Below are 15,131 nucleotides of genomic sequence, written 5' to 3'. Positions count from 1 at the left end.
TGCAAGGAGTAGATTCCACTCCCTGATCTGAGACTCTAAAGTGGTTTTTAAGATCAATATCTCTTATTTTATAGCAAGAAAAACCTATCCAAGAAGATACTCTTGATTTCATTTTCACTTATCCAAGCACGTTGCTACGAGATGAAATTCGGGAGGTATATTAAGCCTTTCGTTGGATACAGAGAGCATACTGATCACACTGCAAGTTCAGGGAGATGTAGATTTATCCAGACCCCCCACAATCCAGTTTTCTCCCCCCTCACTTGACAATACTATATATAAAACATGATGATACATGCATTGGAAAAAGAGCATGGTCTCTACTCAGATAAATCCAAGTTAAAAGCATAATAAACCAAGTAACCTGGTTAACTCAACCTGTCTAAGCCTCAGTTTCCTCCTCTATAGTGTGGGTATGATAACCCCTCCTGCACATGGCATTGTGAGGATTTAATGATATAATGAAGGTGGAACAGGCGGCACGATACCTGCACATTTGGGCATTCAGTAAATGATGGTAATTGTCACTGTTGGTATTATTATCATATCAAAAAGTGAACAGAGCTAAGGAGTAAAGTTTTGTATATGTTGATAATCACCAACACTTTAACAAAATTATCTATTAAGTTTGGCCTGCCACTTTTTTGGATCACAGGTAATAACCAAAGGGAATGGAACACGTTTTGCTTTTATAATACTTAAAGTATGCACACCCATTGGGTTTATTCTGTTGGATTTTATTTAATAATATATTACCTTCTGTGTAGGAAACACTCCATCAAAAATACCACTGAACGTTTGATAAAGAACTTTTATTTGCGCATAGCGCAATTCATCAGTAATACAATACGCCTGATTCTTTTTTCTTCTTTTTTGCTTTCAGGAAAGGATTAAAAACATTGTAACTCATTCTGTAGAGATCATGTTAATCCTATATTTTTCTTTATTTGCAATGTGATTTTTGGACGCACCCCCGAGAATTTAATAAGGCGAAATGGCTGAGTCACTGCATTCACTTTTCTCGCCAGTCTGTCTGTTGGCGTGTAAGATGTCCGTCCGCTTTGATAGATGATCACAGACCATGCCATCTTGCTAGTCCCTTGTAATTCATGTAGCAAAAAAGGCGGGGTTATAGCTTCAGAATCCAAGCCATCCTTGGAAAGGGGAATCCTTATTCTTGTTAAAGTTGATTTTATTTTATTTTTTAGTTTATTTTGTTAAGTTGATTTTATTTTAAATCAGACACGAGGACCTAATTGCCTAAGAAGAAATTTATGCAGCTAAATTCTAATGTTAATGTCATTTTTTTATTTTAGTGTATCTTCATACCACAGCTATGGTGCTTACCTGTGTTTAGCTCTTGATTTAATGCTCTGAGTAAATATGCCAGGAATACAGTGATTATATAATTCTATGGCCTATATGTTCACATGCTTTCCTGTTGCCTCTTAGTTTTATTATGGAAAATAGGAAACTGGCCTTTTCTCATTTAGATCAATGAACATTTATCGATGGCATGTGGATAGGTTTCAGACTGTGAAGAGTTCATGGAGAATGCTGCTGAATTTAGTAAGAAGATCTCACTATGCTGAGCATTAATGAACTCATTGTAGCCTGGGAATACTGAGATACTTCAACAGGGGGGAATTGGAACAGATCTGTCCAAGACTGACAGTTTGTGGTTTTTTTGTTTGTTTTTGTTTGTTTGTTTCTGGTAAATGGAAAGAGAGAATGTGGTTATGCGCTCTAGGAAGTTCCCTGGAGGAATTTAAAAGTGCAGTGAGAGCATTGGGCCAAATGCTCAGTCTGGTTAGAAACCAAAAGACCTTTTGGGTAGGGAGGTGCTTTAGTCAGCACTTCTTACAGAAGACAGATGCGCTCATAGCACCTATGGGCTGCTGCACTAAAAGTAAAGTGTCAGGAGAGGAGATAGAAAGAGCCCAGATGAGAAAAGACTGGTGACAAAGGAAGAGATAATGTGAGGGAAAAGGTACCATGCTCACTACCGAAAGCATTTCTAGTTGTCTTTCTTGGGAGTTCAGTAGTTTAAGTTGTGGGGAGTGGCCACTGGACGTGGGGGTGGGGGTGGGGTACCAGAAAGGGGTTGGGGGGGGGGACAGGAATGGGAGGTAGTAGGCAAAATTAAGGAGATCTATTTAGATAAATTTAATTTGAACTGTCTCTGAGACACCAGATAGGACTTAAGTTGTAGATATGGTCCATTATGGTTCCTTTAATAATTCTTTTCTTTTACTTTTTTTTAATAAAGAAAGAAATACATGTGTCTGAAAAAAATGCAGGTAATAATTGAAGTATGTAGAGTGAAAAATGAAATTTCCTCTATACTGCCACCAGAGGTATCCACTGTTACCAGTTTGGTGTGTAACCGTCTGAAATATAACCACATAATGTATATTCTTTGTCACTCTGTAGAGATCTACCGATCTACCCCTCTGTATACCACCAGCCTCTATCTACCACTCACCTTGGCGATATTCTTCTTCAGAGCACTCATTAGTGTTTGGCATACTAGATGTATATTTTTAACATTTTGCCTTATCTCTCTTCTTCCATTTGCTGATTGTTTCCCATTTTATGTGTTATATACTCAACCCTTTGTGACACGTTTCAGCAGGATCAAGATAGAGCCCACCAAGTGCCAGCCTTTTGTAGTTGTGTATTTCTAGTTCTGTAACAATTCAAATTTATGTGCCTCATACTAGTCATATAATGAATTGAATCAGAGTCAAGGTTATATTATTTTTACATTTCATCTCACTTTTCTTATTCAAACACATTTCATCCTGAAAGAGATTCCATATTCTCTTTTTTATCTCTTATAGAGCATTTGAGGTGGTGTAGACACATCATAGATGGGGCTAGGAAAGGGGCAAAATAGTACAATCATACTCTTAACCTCTGCGGATTGATTCAGATCCAGATAACATTTTTGAGTCCCCGTAATATTCTGGGCACCGTATTTGGTGCATTCACACCCACTGCTTCCTCCAACCCTCCAACAGTCCTCGAGTCTGTATGCCCATTTTCATAGGGAAAACTGAGGCATAGCATAAATGTAGAACTCCCGCCGTTCTAATGCTGCCTACGTGAAAATGGATGTGGACTCCCCTTCGCGTTATTCACCAGGGTATCTTTATTGTTTCTCTGGGATTCAGGAGAGTGTTTGGCCTTCATTCCAGTTTCCTACAAAGAAAAAAAAAAACCATGAACTTTCTTTCTCCTCCCATTCTAGGACTGGGAAAAAAGTGAGAATGGTATAGCTGATTCTCTGGAGAAGCTACGAACTTTCAAAAAGAAGCTGTCTCCACCCCTGCCAGATCACCACGAAGAGCTCCATGCAGAGCAAATGCGTTGCAAGGTGAATTACTGGACTGACGTTTTAGCCATCACTTACCTGTCTGCTTCTGCTGTAATGTTGCCTCTGAAAGCCTAATTCTGTCAAACTGCTGTAGCCGTCTACATGTAGATGCACGTTCCTGGGATATTGCGTTGGGGCAGGCAACTCTGGTGAAACTTGGTTGTTGATTTATTGCAGCTGATGAAATTATAGGCTAGTTCATGGATTATCTTGAGAAAGCAAATGACAATGGAAAACACAGCATTAAAAGATATTTAAAAGCTGGATCAAGGGCAATAAACACAGTCTTTTTAAAGCATCTACACTGGGGAGTTGTTGCAGCAGAATAGTCTAGTTTACGGAAAGAAGAGCGAAGCTTGGCAGCCCGGAAATTCTGCAGACAGTGGCCGTTGGAGGAACACCCTGTCCTCCAGACTCTTCCATAAGGAAAATGGGATCTCTAAGTAGCTGATTTCAGTCAGAGCATGGAGAGACACAGTCATTCAGTTACTCTCAGGGCCCTGACTACCTAAAGAGTAAGGTCAACCTGTCAAGTCACAGTTGGAAACAAATCAGGAGCTGATACAGACCCCTCCCTGCATCATGAGCTCATGGAGACCAAAATGACCTAGTGGCTGTAGGATTTGTTCTGTCCATGCCCATCTAGTCAACTGAAGTCTTTGGATGGCAGTTCTCTGCTGAACGATGTGCAGATCCAGTAAAAACTGTCTTTGCAAATGCTCTTTCTCCCCCAAATAATGCATGTCTTTGCATTCCCCAGTCATTTGCAAATTACTGCTCTAGAGTAATGCTGTTTAAAACTTCACACGTACTTAAGCGATTTGGATTTTAAGCAGAAGTTCTCTGCTTCACTCTAAGAAGTCATAAGCATTAAAGAAAGGTTGATTTTTTTAAAAAGTCTTAAAATCATGATGTCAGAATTTTCCACCAGTATTAAAATTTAAGGATATTCTTTGAAACTTGAAAGAGGCAGGTTTAGGAAAAATAAGAGATAATATACATTAATTACATCATGGATGGCAAATAAGGAAAATATTATCTTGAGATGTAAATTCAGAAATACGCCAAGATTAAAGCGTTTGTCAGTTTATAAGAAGTGATTAAAGAAAATTTTGATAAACAAACGAGCATCAATTGGGCTCCTCCGATGTGCCAGTGATTATGCCAATATTATCTCAGTTGGCATAAACACAAGCTTACAAGTACAATCTGTTATTTCTGTTTTATAGATGTGAAACCTGAGCCTTCTAGAAGTTTAAGAATGTCTCAAAGTGAGTCAGTATCAGGGCTGCCTGAATCCAGAGGCTGTATTTTTACTACATGGACTCATCTAACGGAGTCCGTGGGTCTGAAACAGTTGGTTTTTGGTGGCGGTGGTGTTTCTTTTATAATCCTTACACCGTGGGTTATATCTGATGTTTGGGTTAGGGCCTAGAAATTGGAATTAAAAGGGGAAAAATCTTTACATTGGTTTAACAATTTAATGTCTGCAAATATAAGCAGAAATACTGTATATTTAATCCACCTGGATGGTTTGGTCTTTCAGCCAAATACTGTTACCATGGGACCTCGTCTCCTAAAATACAACAGTTACAAACATACCCTGCTATTAAGTTCAGAGATTAAAAGGATGCATTTTGGTCCAGCTCTCTGCTACTCTTCCCCAAAGCACCCTTTGCAGCAAAACAAAGCAATTACCTGGAAAATTCAGACTAAAATCTTGTTTGTCTAAATTGCCTGAGAAGTTAGCCTCAAACAGGACTGTTAATTGCCTTTGCTTTTGGAAACTTGTCTCCTGTGTGAAGAGACAAAAAGATAGGGGAAAAGCCACGTGAGATACTCGATTTATACACAAAATTGGCTGGAATCTAAAAGCATCAACAGCTGGCAAAAAGCAGGTTAGACAAATTGCAAAACTGGTCATCGGTTCAAAGCATGCAAAAACCAACGTCAGCTCATCCAAATAGTATTTTATGGATTTGTTCTTAAATCATTCCCCAAAAGGACAGAGTACATAATTTTCTTCAGTAACTTGAAGAAATCTGTGTTCCTAGAGGAAATGTATTTCCGTTATTTTCAATTGAGTAATGATAGCAATGGATCTTTTCAGCAACTGTGTTAAGTCTCTGTCACAGACTGTAGCAACTTCATAGTGTTTGAAGGTGAAAGTTAACCTAGGAGTTTGTTTGTTTGTTTGAAAATATTTTGTTAACATGATCAGTAACTCAGGACAAAAAAAAAGGCTGGATCAGCCGTTTATGAAATCAGTTTAAAAGTAAAGAAGATCATGCAGTGATGAAACTTCAGCTTAGAAAAGATGTGCCAAAACGATCAATTAAATGGCAAATAGATCATAGGAAGATTCTGTAAGCAGCCGGGGGTTTTGTCAGCAGAACTTGGCCAAGTATCAGATTACATCAGAGCAAATAAAGTAGATACCAAGTGAGATGTTCAAATAGAATGGGATGGAAAGATCATTGTACCAAGAGGGGATTCCTAATACACCTCAGAAATTGATGATAGATATCCATGGGTATTCACGTTTTGGGGGGGGGGGGTTGTTGCTTTTTTCTTTAATCTAGGAGTTGGAAAATGCAGCTGCGAACTGGACAGATGACTTGGCTCAGTTGGCTCTGCTGAAGGACACCCTCTGTGCCTACATCAGCGCCGATGATATCTCCATCCTGAACGAACGCATGGAGCTTCTGCAGAGACAGTGGGAAGAACTGTGCCACCAGGTAGGATGAAGTCTAGACTCTGCGTTAGCTCGGTAAGGTGGAAAACTGGAAGATGGCTTGGAGCGTCAAATGGCTTGACCCACGTTTGGACCCATCCCATAACTCAGAGTAGACACAGAGGAAGAACTCTGGTTTTTGTGAGCATATTTCAGATTAAGTCAATTAAGTCTTAATATTATATTTGAAATGCATCCAAACTGAATTCTCTCGCTGTCCCTTCCACTGGCCAACAGAACAGTGTAAGAGGAAAACCAGTTTTTTGGTTCACGGATGGGGTCTTGCTAGGTGGATACTGGTGGTCTTTTTCTACTTTAACATGTGAAAAAGCTTTGTTTTATTTGCAACTTCGGCTAAAACTGTGGGGGTGGTTTTGTGTTTGGAATTGTCGTGGCTTATTGATTTACCAGAGTTGTTTCCTCGTAATCCATGTGTTTGGCATTTTTAGTCATACCTGATTCGTACCTTCTTAATAGCTTAAAAGAGATCCCAGATTGGATTTTGATTTTGAAATGAGAGGGAAAGATTGGCGGAAAGGCAATGAGAAGGCATCCAAAGTAGAGAGGAATGACATAGATCAAAGGCCCACAAGTGAAGAACAGACTCTGACCGAGGGCCTTGAGACCAGACCCTCTGGGAAGCTGGGAGTGTGTCTGTAGTGTCCCTTCCTTCACCTGACTGCTCTGCTTGGCACATAATAGGCTGTGATGCATGGTTGATAATTTGTTAAATGGGTCAGTCACATGAATTATTGTGAATTTCACAAGCTATGGCAGATGCTCCTACGATCAAGTTTACAACAGAGTGGAGAGGAGAATGAGTCCAGAAGAACTTGTACAGTGAAGAAGAAAACTGGTATAAACAAGTTAAAACAATGTATAATGATGTAAGCAAACTAAGGGCAGTTTGGGTTGCAGGGAATAAAGGAAACGCTCGTTGCAGCAGATAAATCTCGAGCTGAGTGCAGGGAGATGGGGAGCAGAGGGGACAGATTGGTGTGGAGGGAGCAAGCAGATGGGTTGCACGAGGTCACAGCTTGAATAAAGGTACAGGTGTGGAGTAGACAGAGGACCTGGCTAGGGAGAGGCAAGTGTTGGATGGATGAGGAAGGGGCTTTTGAGAAAGGTCTCGGTGCCTACCCAGTTTCAGGCCAACTGTGCTATGCTAGAGACCTCTTCTCCGCCATCCTCCCCACTTTTTCTGACTTTAGAGGTGCTTATCTTCATGCTTCAGGAAACATTAAGCCAAGTTTAAGAGGCTCAGAGCCTCCTAATTCATTTGACAGCAACAAGAAATGTTGTTAGGTAAATTTCTCTGTATGTTTAGATTAAAACTGAGATACTTTTCAGACTATGAGCCAGAGAGAAACCCTGGAGCACACTTTGTAAACGTGTGAATAATTTCCTATGAATATATACTTTTAAAAGGCAGGAATGTAAGAGATGATGTTGAGTTCAAAATTAATTTAGCCATTTTTTATGGAGCTTCATAGTCTTAGTGAACACAATGAGAAACTTACATGGAGCGTAATAATACTAATCACAATAGTATATACCTCTCCGGATTATTCAAGCCCAAATCGATACATTAATATCCAGTAAATTATCATATAATTTTCTAATGTAAGGACTTTATCATGGCATATCATGTAAGTGAAAGATAATTTGGTGGGTACAAATAATGGAAAATGATCACAGCAATGTTCAATTACTTTTACGAGCCTTATTCATTTGTTTTTCTTAAGATTGAGAAAACTCCAGCACGACTTGCTGACTCAACACTTCCCGGCGTATCTGTGAAGTTAATTTTACTGTATCTGTTTCTCTGGCTAATTGATGTCTACAGAGCCTTCAGAGAGATAACACTTGAGATATCGGCTTCCATTCCTTTTCCGAACCTGCCATGAACTGCCCTACCCCAAGATCTTGCTCACATCATTCTTCCTGCCTAGACTGACCATTCCTTCTCTTCTAATTTTAACCTTTTTTCAAACTCCATAAGCCCTGTGATGCCATTGTTTGAGATCCTCAGGCGTCAGTATTTTTCTGCTCCTCTGAACTCCCATTTCTGTTTTGTCCAAACCATCATGTGACAGTGAGTTGTTCCTCTCTTCTTCCTCCCTCCCTTTCTTTCTTTCTTTCTTTCTTTCTTTCTTTCTTTCTTTCTTTCTTTCTTTCTTTCTTTCTTTCTTCTTCTTCTTCTTCTTCTTCTTCTTCTTCTTCTTCTTCTAAATGTTTGTGGCTTTATTTCAAGACTATGAGGCCCTTGGGTCACCTGAGTGGCTCAGTCAATTAAACGTCTGACTTCAGCTCAGGTCATGATCTCACAGTTCATGAGTTCAAGCCCCATGTTGGGATCTGTGCTGACAGCTCAGAGCCTGGAGCCTGCTTCAGGTTCTGTGTCTCCCTCTCTCTCTGTTCTTCCCCCGCTCATTCTCTCTCTCTCAAAAATAAATAAACATTAAAAAATTTTTTTAAAAAGACTATATGAGACCCTTAAGAATTAAGACCATTTCTTTTTATCTCCAGTGCCTAGAACAGCTCAGTGTTCATAGGTACTATTAATTAAGACAAGACTTTAGGGTATTTGTTTTATGTCATAATTCTTATGTTCTTCTAAATGTAAAATAATGGCAAGGTCTCTGAATATTTTGAAAGTTAAGAAGATTATGATTGTGCAATATTTTTTGATTTAGGAAAACTGGTACTGGGTAAAAATGCTATGAGACGCAAAGGGCATAAACTTCTAGTTATGAGATGAATGAGTTCTGGGGCTCTAACGTACAGCATGGTAACTATAGTTAACAAGACTGTGTCATATACGTGAAAGTTGCTAAGAGAATAGATTTTTTAATTTATTAATTAATCAATTTAAAATTTTATTTATTTTTTAAAGTTTATTTTGAGAGGGAGCACATGCGCACACTTGAGTGGGGAGGGGCACACAGAGAGGGAGAGAGAAGCCCAAACCAGCCAGTGTTATCAACGGGGAGCTGGAAGAGGGACTTGAGATCATGAGATCATGACCTGAGCTGAAACCAAGAGTCAGGAGCTTAACCGACTGAGCCACCCAGGCGCCCCAAATTTTTATTTATTTTTCAAATTCCAATATCCGTAGCATACAATGTTATATTAGCTTCAGGTATGCATATAGTGATTCAACACATTACTCAGTGCTTGTCAACATAAGTGTACCTTTAATCCCCTTCACCTATTTCACCCGTCCCCTACCTGCCTCCCCTCTAGCAGCCACCAGTGTGTTCTCTATATTTAAGAGTCTTTTGTTTGTTTGTCTCTTTTTTAATTTGTTCATTTGTTTTCTTTCTTAAATTCCACGAGTGAAATCATACGGCGTCTGTCTTTCTCTGACTTATTTCACGTAGTAGTACAGCCTCTAGATCTATCCATGTTGTTGCAAACGTCAAGATTTCATTCTTTTTTATGGCTGAGTAATACCTTAAATGCTCTGACAGCATACACAAAAATAGGAATCATGTGAGATGATGGATGTGTTAAGTAATCTTGAGGTAATCGTTTCGCCGTGTCAATATATATCACAGTACCACATTGAACACCTTAAACTTACACACTGTTGTAATTCAATTCTGTCTCAATCAAGCTGAAAAAAGAGAAAAGGGGACAAAAATTTATATGTTTACAACTGCTCACCGGACTTAGATATATCTAGGCAATAGTCTGTTTGGAAATACAGTTTGAAGGCTGCTGTTATCATATAATGTGCCCTGAAGAGATTAATACCTTGCACCTGTGAGTGGACCAAGTCAAAAAAGAGGAAGCAGATTGACTACATCGTGTTTCTAGTAACTTTCTAAATTGAATGTCTTCAGGCATGAAGGTAAAGCATACTGATCTGACGTTACTTCAATCTAAAAGGAATTAGTTAAACCAGTGAGATTTTAGGCATGGGTAGTCATACAGAGGTGTCAGGATATAACTGTAAGTAGGAATGTAAATTAGTTACTAGTCCTTGAGTGAGTTTCCGGAGTACTTCTGTCAAGTATGAAACCACAAAAGGAAATGAGCTTGGGGCTGTGTCTCATTTTAAAAGTTAAAAACTTCAGTTAAACATGGCATTATCCCACCGTTAAAGAGCAAGTCGTGTGTCCATATTCCAATGGAAGCAGTTGATGAGAAGGCAGGAGTGATTGGGGCTGCCGGTGAGAGTGAGGAAGACACACTGTAAGTAAATGTTTCAGGGGAGGGTCGATAGGACAAAAGTAAACTGTTTATAAACAGACTCCTCAAATGGTCTGTTGTGCCCGTGTACAGCCTTAGCTTATCTTTGTCCAGATTCCTGTTTTGGTTCGTAGATCTGTGTGTAATTCTAGTTGAGACATAAATATATCACCATTGTCATTGCTTGGTGTTTTTCAAATTGTCGTGGTAAAAATATTCGAAGTAGAAAAGGATGTATTTCCTGTTCAGCTGCCTCACACTCTGGAGGTTTTAGCTGGTTCTTTCCAGCTGTTGGCAATGCAGTGTGTGTGTATACCCTTGAGAAAACATAAATATGTGCTAAGCTGATCACGAATTCGAGGGTTTCGGCTGAACCCAAAGACAGAGAGGGTAATGTTCACTTATCATATAGCCTGAATATCAGTGTTACAAACCAAAAGGACAGTGCCGTCTCCATTTTGAATGTAAGTCTTTTGAAACGCTTTTGGTGGCACTTTGCAACCACTGCCTGTGGTCTACCTGTTTCTTTCCTCTGTTGCTTTAGCATAAGCAAATGAAAGCAGTGCTTTCATGGTGTGTAAGAAACCCGAGAGCTTCTTAGTGGACTTATTGAATACATGGGGGTCAAGGAGAAAAAAAAATACTAAAAATTCAAATGATACCCTGTAGTAGTAGCAGCAGCAGTCGTATATTAAAGGCCGGCTTTCGTTAGATCGTTAGTATGTACCAGTGGCCTTCTTAAATCGTTTTCTTGTTCGTATTCTATTATGAGCCTGCTGTATTCCAGGACACATATCAATGCTTGGCACGTAGTAGACACTTGTTTACTGCAAACAGTAAACATTTGCTTAATGAAATTTGGAACAGACGAAAATTCATTTATAATGAAGGAAGTGAGGCTTAGAGATGACAAGTGACCTTGCCCTGGTCATATCCTTAGTAAGGGATAGAGACTGGGTTTTTGAATCTCACCTGCCTCTGGATATTTGATCGTAATGTATCAAAGACTCCAGCTTTGCTGGCTCTATCTCATACGGACTATAAGCAACTGCCTCAACTTTGTCTAACCTTGTCTTTTCTTATCTTTGGAATGGGGGTAATAAAACCTACCTCTCAAAATCGTCTGTGATGTGGTGATCTTCCTTGAAGATGTTGAGAAAAGCCCTGGAATTCATCCTTGCTCGTGGCCAAGATTTGGGGGAAAAGAAAAGGAGGAGCTACACGTAGCAAGACCTATTAATCTTAAGTCTGAAGGGCAGGGGTTTTTGCCCTTTTCTTAGAAAACAGTTGCTTTTGGAGGTCCCAATTACAAAAATGTAGTTTCAGTTTGGACATCACTTAAAACAGAATTTTAATGACCAGCCACACTCTTGACTCTGATGCTCTGTGAATGAGAAGGAAAAGTTCTTCACCAGAAAATTCCAAATCTTAGCATTCTAGCAGAAGATCGGAATACACTCTGCTGTCAGAGTTTGAGAGGGAAGGGATGCTGGAAGGATCATGCGCTTAGCTGAATTTTAGCTCCAAAAATTTTTAACCTGCCTTTTCTTAGCCTTTTCCATTCCTGCCAGTGAATTTACCCTAAGTAAATTCATTTCTCTTTGGCTGTTCTGTATTTTTCTGCCTCAAAGAAAACAATGATAAACTGACTTGTACTATTGGGGAAACACTCAAGGGATTCATCAGTGTCACCCTACCCAGAGAAACTTGTGTTTTAAAAGCTCATAATTAATTCAAAAGACTGAATTTGTGAAGACTGACATTTCAGAAACTATGTGAGGTTATGGGGCCCACTGTCTAAGCAGTTCACTCTGACTAGGCCCAGCCCTAGCATAGGGAACCTGGTCTCAAAGCCTAATTGTTTTCTTAGGTGTAGAATCATAGACATTTTGGGTTTTATGGGACCTTGACTCATTAACAGAGCCAACTACAGGCAGAATTGCTAACTAGAAGTATATAGCACCTTAGAAACTATTTTTATTTTGATTTTTTAAAAGGAAATTGGTTTGAAGTATATCACAAAGTGAAATGGGTTGATGGATAAGGAATATATGTATTAAAGCAAAATGGAACAAAATGTTAACAATTTGGGAGTTAACAATAGGGAACATGTTATGAATGCTTGCCATTACAACTCTTTCCACTTTTCTGTATGCCTCATGTTTTTCATAATAAAATGTTAGTGAAAAAAAAGAAAATTGAGAGGTAGGTGCTTAATGTAATGGGATGACTGATAGAATGTCGAGCGTTATCAGCATGAGTGCGTAGAACATCCATAAAGAAGGATCATCTCATTGCCACTCAAATCACGTGATATTTTGGTAACAGGTAGTTTAGCCAACTAAAAATATTCCTTACGATCTTAACCAGCCCTGCAAAAACAAGACTATTAGGATGTCAGAAAATTTTTAAATTCTGGAAGGGATCACTCTAGACCCACAGATAAGGAATGGGCCCCTTGTGTTTCTAATGCAGAAAGGGCTGTTACAACAGCCCCATTCAAAAATGGACAAGGATTTGACTAAATAGTTCCCTAAAGAAGATACACAAATGGCCAAGAAATGTGAAGAGATGCTCAACATCATTAGCCATCAGAGAAACGCAGATCCACATCACAGTGAGATACCACTTCACGTCCACTAGGATGACCAAAATCAAAAAGGCAGATAATAACAGGTGTCGGTGAGGATGTAGAGAAATGAGCCCCCTGTTGCTGGTGGGAACGTACGCTGGCACAGCCACTTAGGCAGGCAGTCTGTAGCGCCACCGTGTAACCTGGCAATTCCACTCCTAGGTATATACCCCTAAGGCCACTAAACGTGTGTCCCCACACACACTTGGACAGAAGTGTACAACAGCAGTATTACAGTAGCCAAGAAGCAGAAACAACCCAAACATCCATCAGCAGTTGAGTTGGTAAATAAAACGTTGTCTATCCACACGATGGAATATCTTCAATAGCTAAAAGGAATGAAGCACTGACCCATGGTACAACATAGATGAACTTTAAAAACATGCTAAGCAAAATTGTATGGTACGTGAATTAAATCTCAATGATGCCATAATGCAAAAGAAATAGAGAAGGAAAAGACACAAAGGTTAATAAATAAGACAGAAAGCAGGAGGGAAGTAAGAGAACTTGTCCAAAGTAAAAGGATTGGTATAGAGCTGAGCCACAAGGGATCCGTCCTCCACTTCTGACCTCTTGCCACTGTGTCATCTGTTCCAATCTCTCCAGATACCTGAGATTCAGTTCTTGCTTCCTTTTTTCTTTCCTCCCTTCTTTTCTTCCATTTCCCTTTTCTTCCTTATTCTTTCCTTTCCTTTTCCCTTCTTTTATCCTTCTTTCTATTTTTCTTCTCTCCTTTCCTTCCTTCATCTCCTATCCTTTCCTCTCTTTCTTCTTTCTACTTTCTCTTTCAATGAAAGTACATTAATGATGGTGTGGAATCTCTACAGGGAACCAATCACAGTGTGGGGCTGGGTTGTTCAGAACCTTTAATGAGTGAATGTGCATGCGTCTAACTCTTCAGGAGGCAAGTACAGGGTTGGATCCCCACCCTCCCCCCTCCCCCCTCCCCTGGCATTTAGCAGCGGGTTCTTGTTGTGAAAAGTGAAAACTTGCTGGGGATTCCCTCCTGGCACCGTGTCCCAGGGAACAGTGACCTAAAGAGATGCACAGCTAGTGCTTATTCCAGTCCACCCAACTGACTTTATTGGCTTTTTTCCTCAGGGTACAAGTTCTGCTCTCATTATCCCTTTACATTTTCTCCCATTGAAATTTTTCAGCTCTCCTTAAGGCGGCAGCAAGTGAGTGAGAGATTGAATGAATGGGCTGTCTTCAGTGAAAAGAACAAGGAGCTTTGCGAATGGCTGACCCAGATGGAAAGCAAAGTTTCTCAAAATGGAGACATTCTCATTGAAGAAATGATAGAGAAACTCAAGAAGGTACAGGATGCATGGCTACATATGTTTTCACTCTTCGTGATGCTTAGGCATACTTTTAGTAGGTATAAAAAGATGGTCTTACTCATTATGAAATTACTTTCCTGTAAAAGGAACACTATATTTTAAACGTTTGATCTTTTTAATATGAAATAAACTTGCATGGAAAGGCCTCTTTTACATACAAAATATATGGATGTGATGAAGTTAATTATCTGCTGGTAGACAAATGTTCAGTATTTTTTGGCTTTAGCTACCTGTTCAGAAGGAATCATTTATGTATATTGCTTTTGTGGTTTTGTTTTTGTTTTTAAAGAGGTAAAATCACTTGAGAGAAACCAAAAGAAAAAATTCTTAGGATTAGTTAAACTGGCATTTTCTCTATAAAACATAATTCAGAGACAGTTACAAGAATGAAGACTTCTGAGAATTTTGCTTCATATTATTTTCAAGTTGTGTATAACTCGCATTATTTTATACATTCATGTGACATGGATGTTTTTCATGTCAGTGTAGGCTGATCGAATTTACTAGCATTGAAAAATGTTTTTGATGAGATCGGTGGTGCTTTTACATTATTTTTGGACAATGAACCATTTTTACTTTAGTTTATGTTCCTTGTTAGCACATATCACTGCCAGGTTTACGGTGTACTTTCCCTACATATTTGTTTCTTATCCCTGTACAATGGAAGCCCCACTGGATTATAAGCTTTGCCGGAAGTGTCTTTGTCTATTTTGTTCATTGCTGCGTCTCCTGACCCTGAGCAATGCCTGCCTTCTCATAAGTCCTCAGTCACTATTGAATAAGTGAATTATAGCCTCGTTTGTCCTAAAATAAATGTAAATAGTAGGAAAAGATATCTTTCTGCATGCA

The 15,131-nt window shown here is 39.3% G+C and overlaps 1 protein-coding gene across 21 annotated transcripts in view; it reads left to right on the top strand.

Annotated features, from left to right (window-relative positions):
* The window catches only part of SYNE1 (spectrin repeat containing nuclear envelope protein 1), a 490,159-nt gene that overhangs the window by 403,446 nt on the left and 71,582 nt on the right, over window positions 1-15,131 (top strand). For all 21 annotated transcript variants that reach the window (XM_058735689.1, XM_058735694.1, XM_058735678.1 and 18 more), the window contains 3 exons: window positions 3,254-3,379; window positions 5,962-6,117; window positions 14,100-14,258. In XM_058735689.1, the coding sequence (XP_058591672.1) occupies window positions 3,254-3,379; window positions 5,962-6,117; window positions 14,100-14,258 (441 nt within the window). The remainder of the gene's footprint in view (window positions 1-3,253; window positions 3,380-5,961; window positions 6,118-14,099; window positions 14,259-15,131) is intronic.

The sequence above is a fragment of the Neofelis nebulosa genome, chromosome 6 (assembly GCF_028018385.1).
Source record: "Neofelis nebulosa isolate mNeoNeb1 chromosome 6, mNeoNeb1.pri, whole genome shotgun sequence".
NCBI classification, from domain to species: Eukaryota; Metazoa; Chordata; class Mammalia; order Carnivora; family Felidae; genus Neofelis; species Neofelis nebulosa.
This window is presented reverse-complemented; position numbering and strand designations above follow the sequence as displayed.